At 40.9% G+C, this 16,352-nt stretch overlaps 1 protein-coding gene across 2 annotated transcripts in view; it reads left to right on the plus strand.

Moving 5' to 3' along the window:
- Positions 1 to 14,609, plus strand: part of LOC135539508 (growth/differentiation factor 5-like) — a 29,076-nt gene extending 14,467 nt beyond the window's left edge. The window contains exons 1-2 of one of the 2 annotated variants that reach the window (XM_064965420.1): positions 9,448 to 10,201; positions 12,127 to 14,609. In XM_064965420.1, the coding sequence (XP_064821492.1) occupies positions 9,448 to 10,201; positions 12,127 to 12,989 (1,617 nt within the window). In that variant the 3' untranslated portion in view covers positions 12,990 to 14,609. Of the gene's footprint in view, positions 1 to 9,447; positions 10,202 to 12,126 lie in introns of those variants that run through there. The other variant, XR_010455623.1, reaches the window with a different exon arrangement.
- The last annotated feature ends 1,743 nt before the right edge of the window (positions 14,610 to 16,352 follow it).

The following is a 16,352-nucleotide window of genomic DNA, read 5'->3' on the forward strand; positions in this document are numbered from 1 at the left end:
AAACATGGATCGGTGGTGACTAGAAAGTCGGTGACGTCGACCGCCGAACGCCGCCCGAACAAGGAGAGGGACGAACTTCGGCGGAAGTCGTGACAGTACCAATGATCGGCATGACATTTTGTCCACCTTGAACCTTTAGCCCTTCTCCATGCAGGTAGCCTAGTGGATAGAGCGCTGGGCCAGAAACCAGAAGGTTGCTGGATTGAATCCCTGAGCGGACAAGGTTATCTGTTGTTCAACCCCTGATGAGCAAGGCAGTTTACACACTATTCCCTGTGTGCTGAAGATGTGAATGTTGATTTTATTTTTTTATTTTTTATTTTTTCACCTTTATTTCACCAGGTAGGCCTGTCTCATTTACAACTGCGACCTGGCCAAGATAAAACAAAGCAGTGCGACACAAACAACAGAGTTACACATGGAATAAACAAACATACAGTCAATACCACAATAGAAAAATCTATATACAGTGTGCAAATAAAGTAAGATTAGGGAGGTAAGGAAATTAATAGGCCATAGTGGCAAAATAATTACAATTTAGCAATTAAACACTGGAGTGATAGATGTGCAGAATATGAATGTGCAAGTTGAGATAATAGGGTGCAAAGGAGCTAAAAAATAAACAACAATATGGGGATGAGGTAGTTGGGTGGACTATTTACAAATGGGCTATGTACAGGTGATGGGTAAGCTGCTCTGACAGCTGATGCTTAATGTTAGTGAGGGAGTTATGAGTCTCCAGTTTCAGTGGTTTTTGCAATTCGTACCAGTCATTGGCAGCAGAGAACTGGAAGGAAAGGCAGCCAAATGAGGAGTTGGCTTTGAGGGTGACCAGTGAAATATATCTGCTGGAGTGTGTGCTACAGGTGGATGCTGCTATGGTGACCAGTAAGCCGGGGCTTTACCTAGCAAAGACTTATAGATGACCTGGAGCCAGTGGGTTTGGTGGCAATTATGAAACGAGGGCCAGCCAACAAGAGCATACAGGTCGCAGTGGTGGGTGATATATGGGGCTTTGGTGACAAAATGGATGGCACTGTGATAGACTGCATCCAATTTGCTGAGTAGAGTGTTGGAGGCTATTTTGTAAATGACATCGCCGAAGTCATGGATCAGTTTTACGGGTTACGTTTGGCAGCATGAGTGAAGAATGCTTTGTTGCGAAATAGGAAACAGATTCTAGATTTAATTTTGGATTGGAGATGCTTAATGTGAGTCTGGAATGAGAGTTTACATTCTAACCAGACACCTAGTTATTTGTAGTTGTCCACATATTCTAAGTCAGAATCGTCCAGAGTAGTGATACTAGATGGGCGGGCAGGTGCGGGCAGCAATCGGTTTGAAGAGCATGCATTTAGTTTCACTTTCATTTAAGAGCAGTTGGAGGCCACAGAAGGAGAGTTGTATGGCATTGAAGCTCGTCTGGAGGTTAGTTAAAGGTGTCCAAAGAAGGGACAGAAGTATACAGAATGGTGGCAACCATTAAGGCAACCCCCCACACCTCTCTGATTCAGAGTGTTTGGGTGAAATGCAGAAGACACATTTCAGTTGAAGGCATTCAGTTGTACAACTGACTAGGTATCCCCCTTTCCCATTCATGGAATAGATTGCATGTTCTCAATTTGTTACACAATGAGACAAGACATAGCCTAAAGGGGGCACTGGTGCATTTGTTTAAAACTGCTTTTGCTTCACTTGGTCAATTAAGGGCTCACCACAAAGCACAGGATACTCTCTGTAACCAAATGTTATACATATGGGGTTAGGGAACAGGCCTTGTGACAAGGGAATATGAGGCTTATGTTCAACTGGATAGCACTGTAAATCTGTAAAATTGTAACCTTGTATAAGAGAATTAGTGTTTTGAAAACATTGTCACTTGTATCCAGTAGGCTGTAGGTCGGTCTTACAACCTGTCGAATATTGCCGTGTTCCACAGCTCATAAGTGTCCTGACATTTTGAAAATCAGGTTTTTTGCTGAGTAATATTTGAAATGGAGAGATATTCAGAGTTACATGGACAAACAAGTCTCCAAGTACCGACCCAAAGTTATTGAAGGTAGTTAGTTCGTAACAAATTGTCTGAGATTTTTATGTGGTTTTTGAATGTCATCTCGTCTCATTAGCAGTACTGTACACATTTACCACCTCAAAGTTATTACTACCGTTGCATGGCAATGGCTAGCATGAGCACAGTGCCACATTCACACAAAGACAATGTTCCCCTGCTTCTGCATGCCAGAGTAGTACGAGGTAAACCACAAACTGAGACAGATTTCCTTTGGGATTTTTCAAACATCCTGAGAATGGAATACATTCAGGACAGTTGGACTCAAAATGTGCTGTGCACACCTCTAAAAAAAAAAAAAAAAGTGGAGGCCAAGCACTGAGGTTTTCATCCCACCGTGAGTGTGTTTATGTTTATGTCTCTGTGTCCTGAACTTAAACCTTCAGGCTAAACACAAAGGATTTTACACACCTCTTGGGTTAGATACTGTCTCTGGCACAGTCCCTTCAATGCTCCTCTCTATGCCAGGTTTGGAGTTGTTACTACGTGGACAGAAAGACGATCATCCAACCATTGGTACGCAGTCTGGGCCCTCTTCCTATTATCCCCCGTGTATCCGGGATTGAGACATTGTTAGGATTGTATTTTGTCATGTTAATAAGAATCAATTTGCTGTGCTGAAATTAAAGAAATTGTTTTGACATGTCCCATAATTCACTTAAAATAAAATGTAAGCAATATTAGGTTATAATGGGCAATATTGAAAGTGTTTTCCAGTGGATGCAATACATTTCTATACCATAACAATCCAAAACGCTCTATACAGTGCATTCAGAAAGTATTCAGACCCCTTGACTTTTTCACATTTAGTTACTTTACAGCCTTGTTCTAAAATGGATTCAATAGTTTTTTTTTCTCAAACTACACACAATACCTTAACGACAAAGCAAAACCATTTATTTTATTTTTGCAATTGACTTTTTAAAATTAAAACTGAAATATGACATTTACATAAGTATTCAGACCCTTTACTCAGTACTTTGTTGAAGCACCTTTGGCAGCGAATACAGCCTCGAGCCTTCTTGGGTATGACGCTACAAGCTTGGAACACCTGTATTTGGGGAGTTTCTCCCATTCTTGTCTGCAGATCCTCTCAAGCTTCTGTCAGGTTGAATGGGGAGCGTCGCTGCACAGCTATTTTCAGGTCTCTCCAGAGATGTTCAAGTCCGGGCTCTGGCTGGGCCACTTGTGGACATTCACAGACTTGTGCCGAAGCCACTCCTGCATTGTCTTAGCTCTGTGCTTAGGGTTGTGTAAAATGATTCTAAAAACATGCATCCTGTTTGCATGGGAGGCACCAAAGTAAATCTGCAAAAAATATGACAAATAAATTAGCTTTATGTCCTGAATACAAAGCGTTATGTTTGAGGCAAATCCAACACAACACATCCCTGAGTACCACTCTTCCTATTTTCGAGCTTGGTGGTGGCTGCATCATGTTATGGGTATGACTAGAGTTTTTTAAAATAAAAAAGCAGGACAATAACCTAAAACACAAGGCCAAATATACACTGGAGTTGCTTACCAAGACAAAATTGAATGTTCCTGAGTGGCGTAGTTACAGTTTTGCGTTAAATCGTCTTGAAAATCTATGGCAAGACTTGAAAATGGCTGTCGAGCAATGAGCAACAACCAACTTTACAGAGATTGAATTTTTCTTTTAAGAATAATGTGCGAATATTGAACAATCTTGGTGTGCAAAGCTCTAGGGACTGCCAAAGCAGATTCTAATATGTATTGACTCAGGGGTGTCAATACGTATTTACATTTCTGTATTTAATTTTCAATAAATTAGCAACATTTTCTAAAAACACATTTTCACTTTATCATTATCGTTTTTTGTGTGTAGATGGGTGGGAGAATGTTTCTTTTTTTAAATTAATTTTGAATTCAGGCTGTAACACAACAAAATGTGGAATAGGCCAAGGGGTATGAACACTCTCTGAAGACACCATATGTCACACCCTGACCTTAGAGAGCATTTTATGTCTCTATTTTGGTTTGGTCAGGGTGTGATTTGGGTGGGCATTCTATGTTCCTTTTTCTATGTTTTGTATTTCTTTGTTTTGCCCTGGTATGGTTCTCAATCAGGGACAGCTGACCATCATTGTCTCTGATTGGGAACCATACTTAGGTAGCTTTTTCCCACCTATGTTTTGTGGGTAGTTATTTTCTATTTAGTGTCTTCTGCACCTGACAGGACTGTTTTTCGGGTTTTGTTTATTCTCTGTTATTTTGTTATAGTGTTCAGTTTAAATAAAAAGTCATGAACACTTACCACGCTGCGCTTGGTTAAAGCTGCCTTGCCCTATAAAAAAAACTAAAAAAATGTGAGTTTGCTATTCACAAGAAGCATTGCCTGAAAAAGAGATCTCAGAAGACCTAAGATTAATAATTGTTGACTTGCATAAAGTGGGAAAGGGTTACAAAAATACCTCTAAAAGCCTTGATGTTCATAAGTCCACGGTAAGACAAATTGTCTATAAATGGAGAAAGTTCAGCACTGTTGCTACTCTCCCTAGGAGTGGCCGTTCTGCAAAGATGACTGCAAGAGCACAGCGCAGAATGCTCAATGAGGTTGGGAGGAATCCTAGTGTCAGCTAAAGACTTACAGAAATCTCTGGAACATGCTAACATCTCTGTTGACAAGTCTACGATACGTAAAACACTAAACAAGAATGGTGTTCATGGGAGGGCACCAGGGAAGAAGCCACTGCTGTCCAAAAAAACATTCCTGCATGTCTGAAGTTTGCAAATGTGCACCTGGATGTTCCACAACGCTACTGGCAAAATATTCTGTGGACAGATGAAACTACAGTTGAGTTGTTTGGAAGGAACACAAAACACTATGTGTGGAGGAAAAAAAGGCAAGCACACTAACATCAACCTCATCCCAACTGTAAAGTCTGGTGGAGGGAGCATCATGGTTTGGGCTGCTTTGCTGCCTCAGGGCCTGGACAGCTTGCTATCAAACAGAAAAATGAATTCCCAAGTTTATCAAGACATTTTGCAGGAAAATGTTAGGCTATCTGTCTGTCAGTTGAAGCGTAATAGAAGTTAGGTGATGCAACAGGACAACATCCCAAAACACAGAAGTAAATCAACAACAGAATGGCTTCAACAGGAGAAAATACGCCTTCTGGAGTGGCCCAGTCAAGAGTCCTGACCTCAACTCGATTGAGATGCTGTGAAATGACCTCGAGAGCAGTTCACGCCAGACATCCTAAGACTATTGCTGAACTGAAACAGTTTTGTAAAGAGAAATGGTCCAAAATTCTTCCTGACTGTTGTACAGGTCTGATCCGCAACTACAGAAAATGTTTGGTTGAGGTTATTGCTACCAAAGGAGGGTCAACCAGTTATTAAATCCAAGTTTTCACATACTTTTCCCACCATGCACTGTGAATGTTTACACGGCGTGTTCAATAAAGACATGAAAACGTATAATTGTTTGTGTGTTATTAGTTTAAGCTGACTGTGTGTCTATTGTTGTGACCTAGATGAAGATCAGATCAAATTGTATGACCAATTTATGCAGAAATCCATATTTTTACAAACGGTTCACATGCTTTTTCTTGCAACTGTACATTTTCATATTCCATCCATTATTCCCAAATAATGTCCCAAAGTCCATTCATTTAATGATTTAGTTTTGGGCTATAAACTCTTCATAAGGCACACAGGCAGCAGACCAACTCCTTTCTGGTCTAATGTGAGAGATCGGAAGATTTACAATTTACGATGGGCGCGAGGTCATAAACCCCCCACCTCCATACCTCTCCTCCTCTGCGGGAGAGAGAGATATCTCTGTAGAGCTGAATCACTCTAACCACAGGCCAGCCATGACAGGTTCTTATTCAAACCCATGTTAATTTATGCTAATTTAAAATGGTTGTAGTTCCAAAAGTATACATAGTATCAAATATCCTAAGGTCGGAAAGTTTGAACATCTCATAGTTGGTTTGGTGTTGCTAGCATAAACGGTGCAGGGGGATATACAGTGCATTCAGAAAGAATTCAGTCCCCTTGACCTTTTCCACATTTTGTTAAGTTACAGCCTTATTCTAAAATGGATTAAATTGATTTACCCCCGTAATTGATTTACACACAATACCCCATAATGACAAATCAAAAACACATTTTTAGAAATGTTTTTCAAATATTTCAAATAAAAAAAAAAATATCACATTTATATAAGTATTCAGAATCTCTACTTTGTTGAAGCACCTTTTGCCAGCAATTACAGCCTTCTCTACATTTTGTTATTTAACTAGGAAGAACAAATTCTTATTCACAATGACAGGCTACCCCAGCCAAACAACACTGGGCCAATTGTGTGCCCCCCTATGGGACTCCCAATCATGGCTCGATGTTATACAACCTGGATTTGAATCAGTGACTATAGTGCCTTAGCCCGCTGCGCCACTGGGGAGCCCTCAGGTATGGCGCTACAAGCTTGGCACACCTGTATTTGTGGAGTTTCTCCCATCTTTTTCGCATTCTTCTCTGTAGATCTAAAGCTCTGTCAGGTTGGATGGGGAGCCTCACTGCACAGCTATTTTCAGGTCTCTCCAGAGATGTTCGATTGGGTTCAAGTCTGGGCTCTGGCTGGGCCACTCAAGGACATTCAGAGACTTGTCCCAAAACCAGTCCTGTGTTGTCTTGGCTGTGTGCTTAGGGTCATTGTCCTGTTGGAAAGGGAACCTTCTACCGGTCTGAGGTCCTGAGCACTCTGGAGCAGGTTTTCATCAAGGATCTCTCTGTACTTTGCGCTGATCATCTTTCCCTCGATCTGACTAGTCTCCTAGTCCCTGCCGCTGAAAAATATCCTCACAGCATGATGCTGCCACCACCATGTTTCACCGTAGGTATGATGCCAGATTTCCTCCAGACGTGACACTTGGCATGCAGGCCAAAGAGTTCAATCTTGGTTTCATCAGACCAGAGACTTTACTTTCTCATGGTCTGAGAGACCTTTTGTGCCTTTTGGCAAACTCTAGGTGGGCTCTCATGTGCCTTTTTCTGAGGAGTGGCTTCCAGCTGGCCACTCTACGATAAAGGCCTGATTGGTGGAGTGCTGCAGAGATGGTTGTCCTTCTCCACAGAGCAACTCTGGAGCTATGTCAAAGTGACCATCAGGTTCTTGTTTATTTTGGCCGGGCGGCCAGCTCTAGGAAGAGTGTTGGTCATTCCAAACTTCTTCCATTTAAAATGACCACTGTGTTTTTGGGACAATCAATGTTGCAGAAATGTGTTGTTACCCTTCCCCAGATCTGTGCCTCGACACAATCATATCTCAGAGCTCTATGGACCATTTATTTAATCTCATTGCTTGGTTTTTGCTCTGACATGCACTGTCAACTGTGGGACCTTATATAGACAGGTGTGTGCCTTTCCAAATCATGTCCAATCAATTGAATTTACCACAGGTGGACTCCAATCAGGTTGTAGAAACATCTCAAGGATGATCAATGGAAACAGCATGTACCTGAGCTAAATGTTGAGTCTCATAGCAAAGGGTCTGAATACTTATGTAAATTAGGTATTTCTGTTTTATTTATTATAAATTTGCAAAAAATTCTTTGTTTTTCCTCACTGTCATTGTCAGGTACTGTGTATAGATTGATGAGGGGGAAAACAATTGAATCCATTTTAGAACTTTCTGAATGCACTGTAGGTGTAATTTTTAAATATTTTTTATCATTCCAGTCTATGGCCCTTTTTTCCCTATTGAAATCCATTGGGAGCTCATTTAAATATTGTATAAACGCTATCAAAAATATTTCTCAAGCAATCTAAGTTGGGGCAGTCTGAACAGTTGGAAGTCTGTTTGGTTTTAATAGCTTAAACCGTTTAACCCTTAGTATACCATTTCCATGGGCCCGCGGAAATCTAATCAACATAATAAAAGACAAACATCAAAATCAAATACTGTATCTGTTTTTTGCATGGACTGCATTTCAATCCACCACATTAGCCGATATTTCCCTTCCGCATCTGTGGTGAAAGGTGGAAGAGCTGGAACTGTGTTTGGCAGACCTTGAGACTTACCGAAAATCGGTCTTCTCACAAAAACTTATGTTGCATCCGAACGGTTTGTCCTACAACGTATTATGGCCACTCTATGGAAAGATGAGACTCAGGCGAACACGATGTGGTCCGTTTTTCTCTAGGACACAAGACTTGGTACAGTCGCTTCTGCCAACTTCTGTCAGTAGTGTCAGAACAGTCTGTAGCCCCGGAAGGTCCCAGGTACTAGTTGGAAAAAATGAATGGAAGTATATATGAATATAGTTTAGTGCCTAAAATAAGAGGATAAATACATGTAAACAAAAACAAAAATGGCTTCCTGATATTTTTTTTATCTCTCAGATATAGGACAGACACATCAGAACAAACGTCCTTTCGTTTGTTTTACTATCTGTTGTACCGTGTAGTGAATCTGTTATTCGATGCGTTTCTATTGGCTAATAGTAGTAATGTCAAATTCAATGTTTCATCCAATTTATTTTTATATATTTTGTTTCGATAGGGCTTAGACTTTAGAGGGTTAAGCTCTAGAGCAGGCTGAATAAATATAATAATAATACGACTATGTGCGACTTGCCTTCAGCCAGCACACCTAATAAGAAGTATGTAAGAAATGTAAAGTTGTGCTTTGCTTCAGCAAGCACACCTAATAATATGAGTATGTAAGAAATCTAGTGCTTTTCCTTCAGCAAGCACACCTAATAATATGAGTATGTAAGAAATCTAGTGTTTTTCCTTCAGCAAGCACACCTAATAATATGAGTATGTAAGAAATCTAGTGCTTTTCCTTCAGCAAGCACACCTAATAATAAATATGTATGAAATCTAGAGTTGTGCTTTGCTTTCAGCAAGCGCACCTAATTAAACTGGTTAATGTTGGAATTCCTTTTCCAATTGCTGAGTTCAGGTTTGTAGATATTTCAGAGCACCTGCAGGGTTATGTGTGTGAAATATTTTCACTGGAAGGGGTTCAACTTTGAGAGAAAAAAACTGCGGTAGCATTACGCCGTTCTTCCCTCTTGGAAAAAAATGGGATTTAAACAAGTCTCTGACAAGATATCTAGCAGAACAGTTGGAGTTTAACGAAGTCAAGTTTTCCCCTCTCAATGCAAACCTTTTTGGACAACTGTTGGCTATATTGGAAACCAAGACCAGCAACAGGACATTTGCATCACTATGGTACTGAATAGCGGATCTGGGAGTAACGGTTTGTATAGTGTATTTTACCATAGAATACTAAATTCTAGTCCACATTTTCACTATTCCAAACTTGTTCATGTTTACTTATTTCAAACGGGAAAAGCCTGTGCGCATTTCTCCCTGGCAAACTTTCAAAGGAAGATCAGAGGATGAAAGTCCTGAAACGTCTCCCTCTTTTATTGGGGTGTTGGACTCTCTTATACCTGGAATTTATCCCAGTGTCACTGAGCCATACCGGGACGGCACAGCGCGCAACCGAGAGCCGAGGCAAGGAGCACGCAGGCGGAGCAAGTAAAGAAGCCAACCCGGGAATCACCTCAACTGCCAGGTCTACGGTAGGAAACTACGACGTAGCGGGTTGGAAGTCTCCGAGCGCTGCGAGGATCACGCGCATTAGGACAGGACCCCCGCTGATAAAGGGCGAGGCAGCCAAAGCAAAAGCTGTGACATCAGTGTCATCACCACACGGCGTAACGGCGAGTAGTGTTCGTGGAACTATCAATTTGGGACGCAAGGAGTCTGCGCGCTCTTGGGTACCCGACGGGGATGCTACCAACGCAGCTGCTGTGCCTGCTCTCATGGCGTTGAACGTGCAAACACGCAAAGGCGGAGATACGCCCAGACAGAGCAAAGGAAAGACGTTCCCCAGAGTTGCAACATCAGCACGAACTGGACAGCATAGAGTCATTGCTGTGCAAAAATACAGCGCTCCGTTAGCCCAAAGGAGTGCCAAAGCAACGGGCAAACTGAGCGACAGAGACCTTCCGAAGCACCCATTGGTGACTCCGCACGACTACATGTTGTCACTGTATTGGTCACTATCCACAGGAGAGGTGAACACCAGCGTGTTGCACGAGGCTGGCATGGCCAACACCATCACCAGCTTTGTGGATAAAGGACAAGGTACACTTTTGATGCCATAAAAACAATGAGTGCTATTTAAACAAATTGTCTTCTAATAAACGTTAACAAATCTGCATTACTGCTTGCAATGTCACAATGGCTTATCCATTATGGATCAATGGTCCAATAAAGTAGCTGTTTATTTCTGCCAAAGAAAATAGAATCATTATGAAGATTGAGGCTAAATTCCGAATATGCTTACTTATCTTTAAAATGTAGCATTTTGTTAATTTTTTTAAAGAAAACACAACCAAGAGACCAGGTCTCAGAATCAATTGGAGCTGTATGCCTATGCTCATCAAACCAGCCTCTCTATTAGAGAGGTAAAAGTCAAACTGAAAAAGCAAACTTGAAGCTTAAGTCAAAAGGTTCCCTTGCTTGTGTAATGTGGCCCAACAGGTTTCTGGCTGTTTGACATCATTTTTTTTACCTTGGTCTCTCAGTCTATCACACTCTCTGTAGCCATCTGCATAGCCATTCCATCAGTGATTTGCAGCCTCTAAAGTGTAAATAAATAGGCCGTCGGGCTTCAAGTGAAATTAATTGCCTCAATGTAATATTTTCTTTAGTGTGTAAAACTTTTTAAAATGATTTTTAAATGACATTAGTTGAATATTTCTAGCTGCTAAAGATTTACATGTAAATCACTTAATGTACTTTTAATTTGTACTTTATTTGTTTAACGTGTCCTCAGCAAATTGTTGGTGACCTTCATATCGGGTGAACCGCTTAGAAATTACAGGGTACCAAAAGTATAGGGTCAAATTCACTCATTCAAGTAGTCAACCATTTTATATTTAGTCCCATATTCTTAGCACGCAATGATTACATAAAGCTTGTGACTCTACAAACATGTTGAAAGCATTTTCTGTTTGTTTTGTTTGTGTTTCAGATTATTTTGTGCCGAATAGAAATGAATGGTAAATAACGTATCGTATCATTTTGGTGTCACTTTTATAGCAGAAAATAATAGAATATGTTCATAAACACGTATACATTACTGTGGATTCTACCATGATTATGGATAGTCCTGAATAAATTGTGAATAATGATGAGTGAGAAAGGTATCATACTCTCCAAAAATGCTGACCTCCCCTGTTATTGTAAAGGTGAGAGGTTAGCATGTCTTTGGTGTATGATATTTGTGCGTTTGTAACTTTCTCACTCATCATTATTCACGATTCTATCAGGACTCTGAAACACAACCAAAACAAACAGCAAATGCATCCAACAAGTTTGTAGTCTCAAGCTTGATGTAATCATTGTGTGCTAGGAATATGGGACCAAATACTAAACGTTTGACTACTTTAACACATTAGTTAATTTGTCTCAATAATTTTGGTCCCCTAAAATGAAGGGACTATGTACAAAAAGTACTATCATTTCTAAATGGTTCACCCGAGATGGATGAAAACACACTCAACTTAAAGCTGACAGTCTGCACTTTCAAATCCAAAGTGCTGGACCACAAAGCCAAACAACAAAAAATGTGTCACCCTCCCAATACTTTTGTAGTTCACCGTAGGTTTTTTATCTCAGGTGAGGCACCTAAACCCAGAAGTCACTCCACATTGACATAGCCAATTCTCCACCCATTCTCTATCTTTTGTATTGTTCCAGTGATTTTTGGTCCCCTCTTAGCAAATGCCATATTACATAGTGGTAGGTCCACTGGTAAACAGCTGCATTTCAACATTAATTGTCTGATTATACTTCAATGTGGTCTGTAGTCTGCAAATGTCTGGTTTTAATGTACTTTCGAATGCATACTGTTCCTGGATGAAAATCCTGGCTTTCATTTGTATATGACCATGCTTTCCCTCACCAAAAACAAAGAAAACATTATCTTACCTCCTGTGCATTACCTGAGAAGCCACATTAGCACATTTTATTCTTACCCTTGACTCTGTCACATTCTTTTACAGATGACCGTCTTCTCCAGCTGAGAAGACAGAAGTATAACTTCAACATCAGTTCCCTGGAGGAGGAGGGGTTACTGGGTGCCGAGCTGCGCATTCTCAGGAAAAGACTGGCCGACCCACGCAAAGCACTTTCTACTGGCAGAGTTTTCTGCCTGAAGCTTTTCACCTGTGCAGCAGGTAAGCAGAAAGCGACACTGCTCCAAACTCGAACCATCGAGGACCACAATACGCCCAAATGGGAAGTGTTTGACATTTGGAAACTATTCAAGAATTTCCACAACACCGTCCAGCTTTGTTTCGAGCTGGAGGCCTTGGAACGAGGCCGCCCAGTGGACCTCAGGGCAATGGGATTCAGTCGTCTGGGCAGGCAGACCAAAGAGAAGGCCTTTTTCCTCGTGTTCGGACGTACCAAGAAACGCGACTTGTTCTACAGCGAGATCAAAGCCCGGTCGGGCCACGACAACAAGACTGTGTACGAGTACCTGTTCACCCAGCGCCGTATGCGCCGAGCCCCCACCACCCGTGGCAAGAAACTGGCCAAGAACCCCAAGCCTCGTTGCCACAGGAAGCAGCTACATGTCAACTTCAAGGAGATGGGTTGGGATGATTGGATCATTGCCCCACTGGAGTATGAGGCCTACCACTGCGACGGGGTGTGCGACTTCCCCATCCGCTCGCACCTCGAGCCCACCAACCACGCCATCATCCAGACGCTCATGAACTCCATGGACCCTGACTCGACTCCGCCCACCTGCTGCGTGCCCACTCGCCTCAGCCCGATCAGCATCCTCTACATTGACTCAGCCAATAACGTGGTTTACAAACAGTACGAGGACATGGTGGTGGAGTCCTGTGGCTGCAGGTAGCAATGGACAAAGGATTCACCTGAGACCTTGGTTTTATAGTTCAGCCAGAACCCTACAAGTCAATGGGACTGAGTTTTATTTTTGGAGTAAACAGATTGGTTAATAGTTGTTAGGGAAATATACTTTGAAAGCAACTGACATGAAACTAATAACACAAATCACTTCCTGAGACCTTATTTCATGAGGTGGTTAAGGAATAATATGTACGTATCCAATGATGATTTGGCAAGAGATGTGAAACTGTTTCACTACATCTTCCCAATCCATGCTATTTTCATGCTATTTTCGCATCGTATGTATTGATGTAAATGTTTGCTTTTCATGATGATGCACAAACATGTCAATCACTTTACTGGTCACAGTTTGAACACATTGCTCAGTTAGTTTAGGATCAAGGAAACTATTTCTTGTATCACAGATCATTTAATGTATCTCACTGTTATGTTAAAAGTTGCTTTGAACTGCTGTTCCGTGACATCACTTGTTGGATACCTTCACACCTATCTCACTGCCCCTTGTAAAGCGCTTGAAACATTGGATGAGAACATCTGCATGCATTCGTGTCAAAATGTCATGTTTCTCTTGGAGCAATATGATGTAGCCTGACCATTTCCTTTAATTGAAATGGCAATACCATTGGCATGTGTACATCTCAAACTGAACTGGTGGGGTTTGGGAAAGGTCATAAATGGTTTGTTGCACACAAATAATATCTAACAGCTTACAAATCCCATTGAAGAATTAAAAGCCCATTGATGAAATGTCGAAGATACCTTGAATTTAAGACATGTAAGGCATTGTCACCTTCCACTGAGTTGTTTGTATTCATACAGTGCATTGAAAGTATATTTTGATACAGATACACAATTACAGTACTTTTAAAATATCTGTCCACTGTTCCACATTTCTATGAAATATTTACCAAAAATTAATTACAATATATATTTAATAGAAGGATGTTAAAAATCTGCCTTTCTCTGTGCTCCTGTTTGGCCTTAGTATAAACAACAGTTTGGTTTGGACGTATATCGCTTAAAAAAAGCTGATTTGCCAGCTCAGCCAATGAGACGCTCATAGACTTGGATATTCAAATTGCCTACCAACAACTCCACCTGGGGCAGGGCTGCATGCATTGCCTAGCAGTCTTGCCTTTAATTCTTTTTTTTAAATTTTTTTACCGAAGGCATGCTGCCTGTAGTCAAATAGTAGGCTTTGGATGGATTCAGGATTTTAAACACACGATGGAACTACTACACTTTACTATAACAGCAAACTCACGTAAACTCGTACATCGCCTTGGTCCGTACAATTGCCCTTATTTTTGCGCCCCAAAAACGTAATACTTCCAAATCAACTTTAATGTCAATACCATTGTAAAGCACAATTTCTCCCATTTCCACATAATCCATTACATGACCTAAACACTGCCGTTTCTGCATAATTCAAGCAAGCAATGAGCCCTGTCGGGTCTTTTTAAAAATGGCGGGTGGGGAAGCGAAACTAATGCGTGATAGTGAGAAGGAGAGATGTCGTGTGGGAAAATTACTTTTTTTCACTCGATCTGTCCAACTTATCACCTTATCGCCTCTAAAATGTAAATAAAACACTACAAAGAGTTTATCTAATGTGTCATTCCATACCTATTTGAAGGTTTGTGTCGAATTTGAATCGGGTTTTTAGGGCAGTGCTAAAGTGATCTTAGAAGTAAACAGTGGCTTTGAGAATGATGATCGCATGCAATGATGACGCAAAAAATGACTAGGTATCACCCTTACCCCCATCACTGTCCATTTCTTGATTTTAAAACGGTGAGAGAAGTGCTACACCTGGTGGAGAGAGATTGTAAGACAGAAATAGTTGCTTTATACGTGCTGTACGTTACGACATGACACGCCACGATGTAACAGAGGGTCCGTTTTTTTAACTTTTCTCCAATACTATAGAACCATTACCATATCGATCAACGCTTGAATAGAAACCTAGTTCACACCCCCGATTTTGAAGTCAACACAGTCGCTACAGTTCCATTAGTTTTCTTTGTAGCCTCGTTTGAATGTTGCGGTTGTGCACATTTGTACGGAATGGGGTGAGTTTACTAGCTAGACAACAAGTCGTGATTGGTAGGAGCTCAGCCAGCTATGTAAATAACTGCTGCTACATATATTAGTCAACAACAGCTAACTAGCTTTCCTCTTGACATCCAACTTTTAGTTATAAATCAATACATTTAGTGTGGTCCCTCAGGCCAGTACTCAACTATCACATTACAAAACAACACTCATGTGTATGTGTTTCTGCACCTTTGTATGTCTCTTTTCTGAGATCCTTCTTTGTGGCAGCTGACCACACAACTGAACAGTAGTCCAGGTGCAGCAAAACTAGAGCCTGTAGGACCTGCCTTGTTGATAGTGCTGTTAAGAAGGCAGAGCAGCACTGTATTATGGACAGACTTCTTCCCATTTTAGCTACTGTTGTGTCAACATGTTTTGACAATGACAGTTTACAATGCAGGGTTACTAAAAGCAGTTGAGTTACCTCAACTTGCTCAATTTCCACATGATGTATTACAATATTTAGTTGAGGTTTATGACTTGTGAATGATTTGTCCCAATTACAATGCTTTTAATTTTAAATATTTAGGACTAATTTATTCCTTACTACCTATTATGAAACTAACTGCAGCTCTTTGTTAAGTGTTGCAGTCATTTCAATTGCTGTAGTAGCTGACGTGAATTATGTTTGTCATCTGCATACGTAGCCACACTGGTTTTACTGAAGGCCAGTGGCATGTCATTAGTAAAGATTGAAAAAAGTAAGGGGCCTAGACAGCTGCCCTGGAGAATTCCTGATTCTACCTGGATTATGTTGGAGAGGCATCCATTAAAGGACACCCTATGTGTGCTATCAGACAGGTAACTTTATCCACAATATAGCAGGGGGTGTAAATCCATAAAACATATCTCTTTCTATCAGCAGACTATGATCGATAATGCCAATAGCCACACGGAAGACTAACAAATCTTTTTATCATAAATTTCTCTGAGCAATCATCAGTCATTTGTGTACATGCCATGCTTGTTGAATGTCGTTCCCTATAAGCATGCTGAATGTCTGTCAATTTTTTTTACAGTAAAATAGCATTGCATCTGGTCAAACACTATTTTTTTCAAAAGTTTTACAAGGGGTTGGTAACAGGCTGATTGGTTGGCTATTTTAGCCAGTAAAGGGGCTATATTATTCTTGGGTAGCATAATTACTTTTGCTTCCCTCCACGTCTGAGGGCACACACTTTCTAGTAGGCTTAAATTGAATATATGGCAAGTAGGAGTGGCAATATCATGTGCTATTATCCTCAGTAATTTT

The sequence above is a fragment of the Oncorhynchus masou genome, chromosome 5 (genome assembly GCF_036934945.1).
Source record: "Oncorhynchus masou masou isolate Uvic2021 chromosome 5, UVic_Omas_1.1, whole genome shotgun sequence".
In the NCBI taxonomy this organism is placed as follows: domain Eukaryota; kingdom Metazoa; phylum Chordata; class Actinopteri; order Salmoniformes; family Salmonidae; genus Oncorhynchus; species Oncorhynchus masou.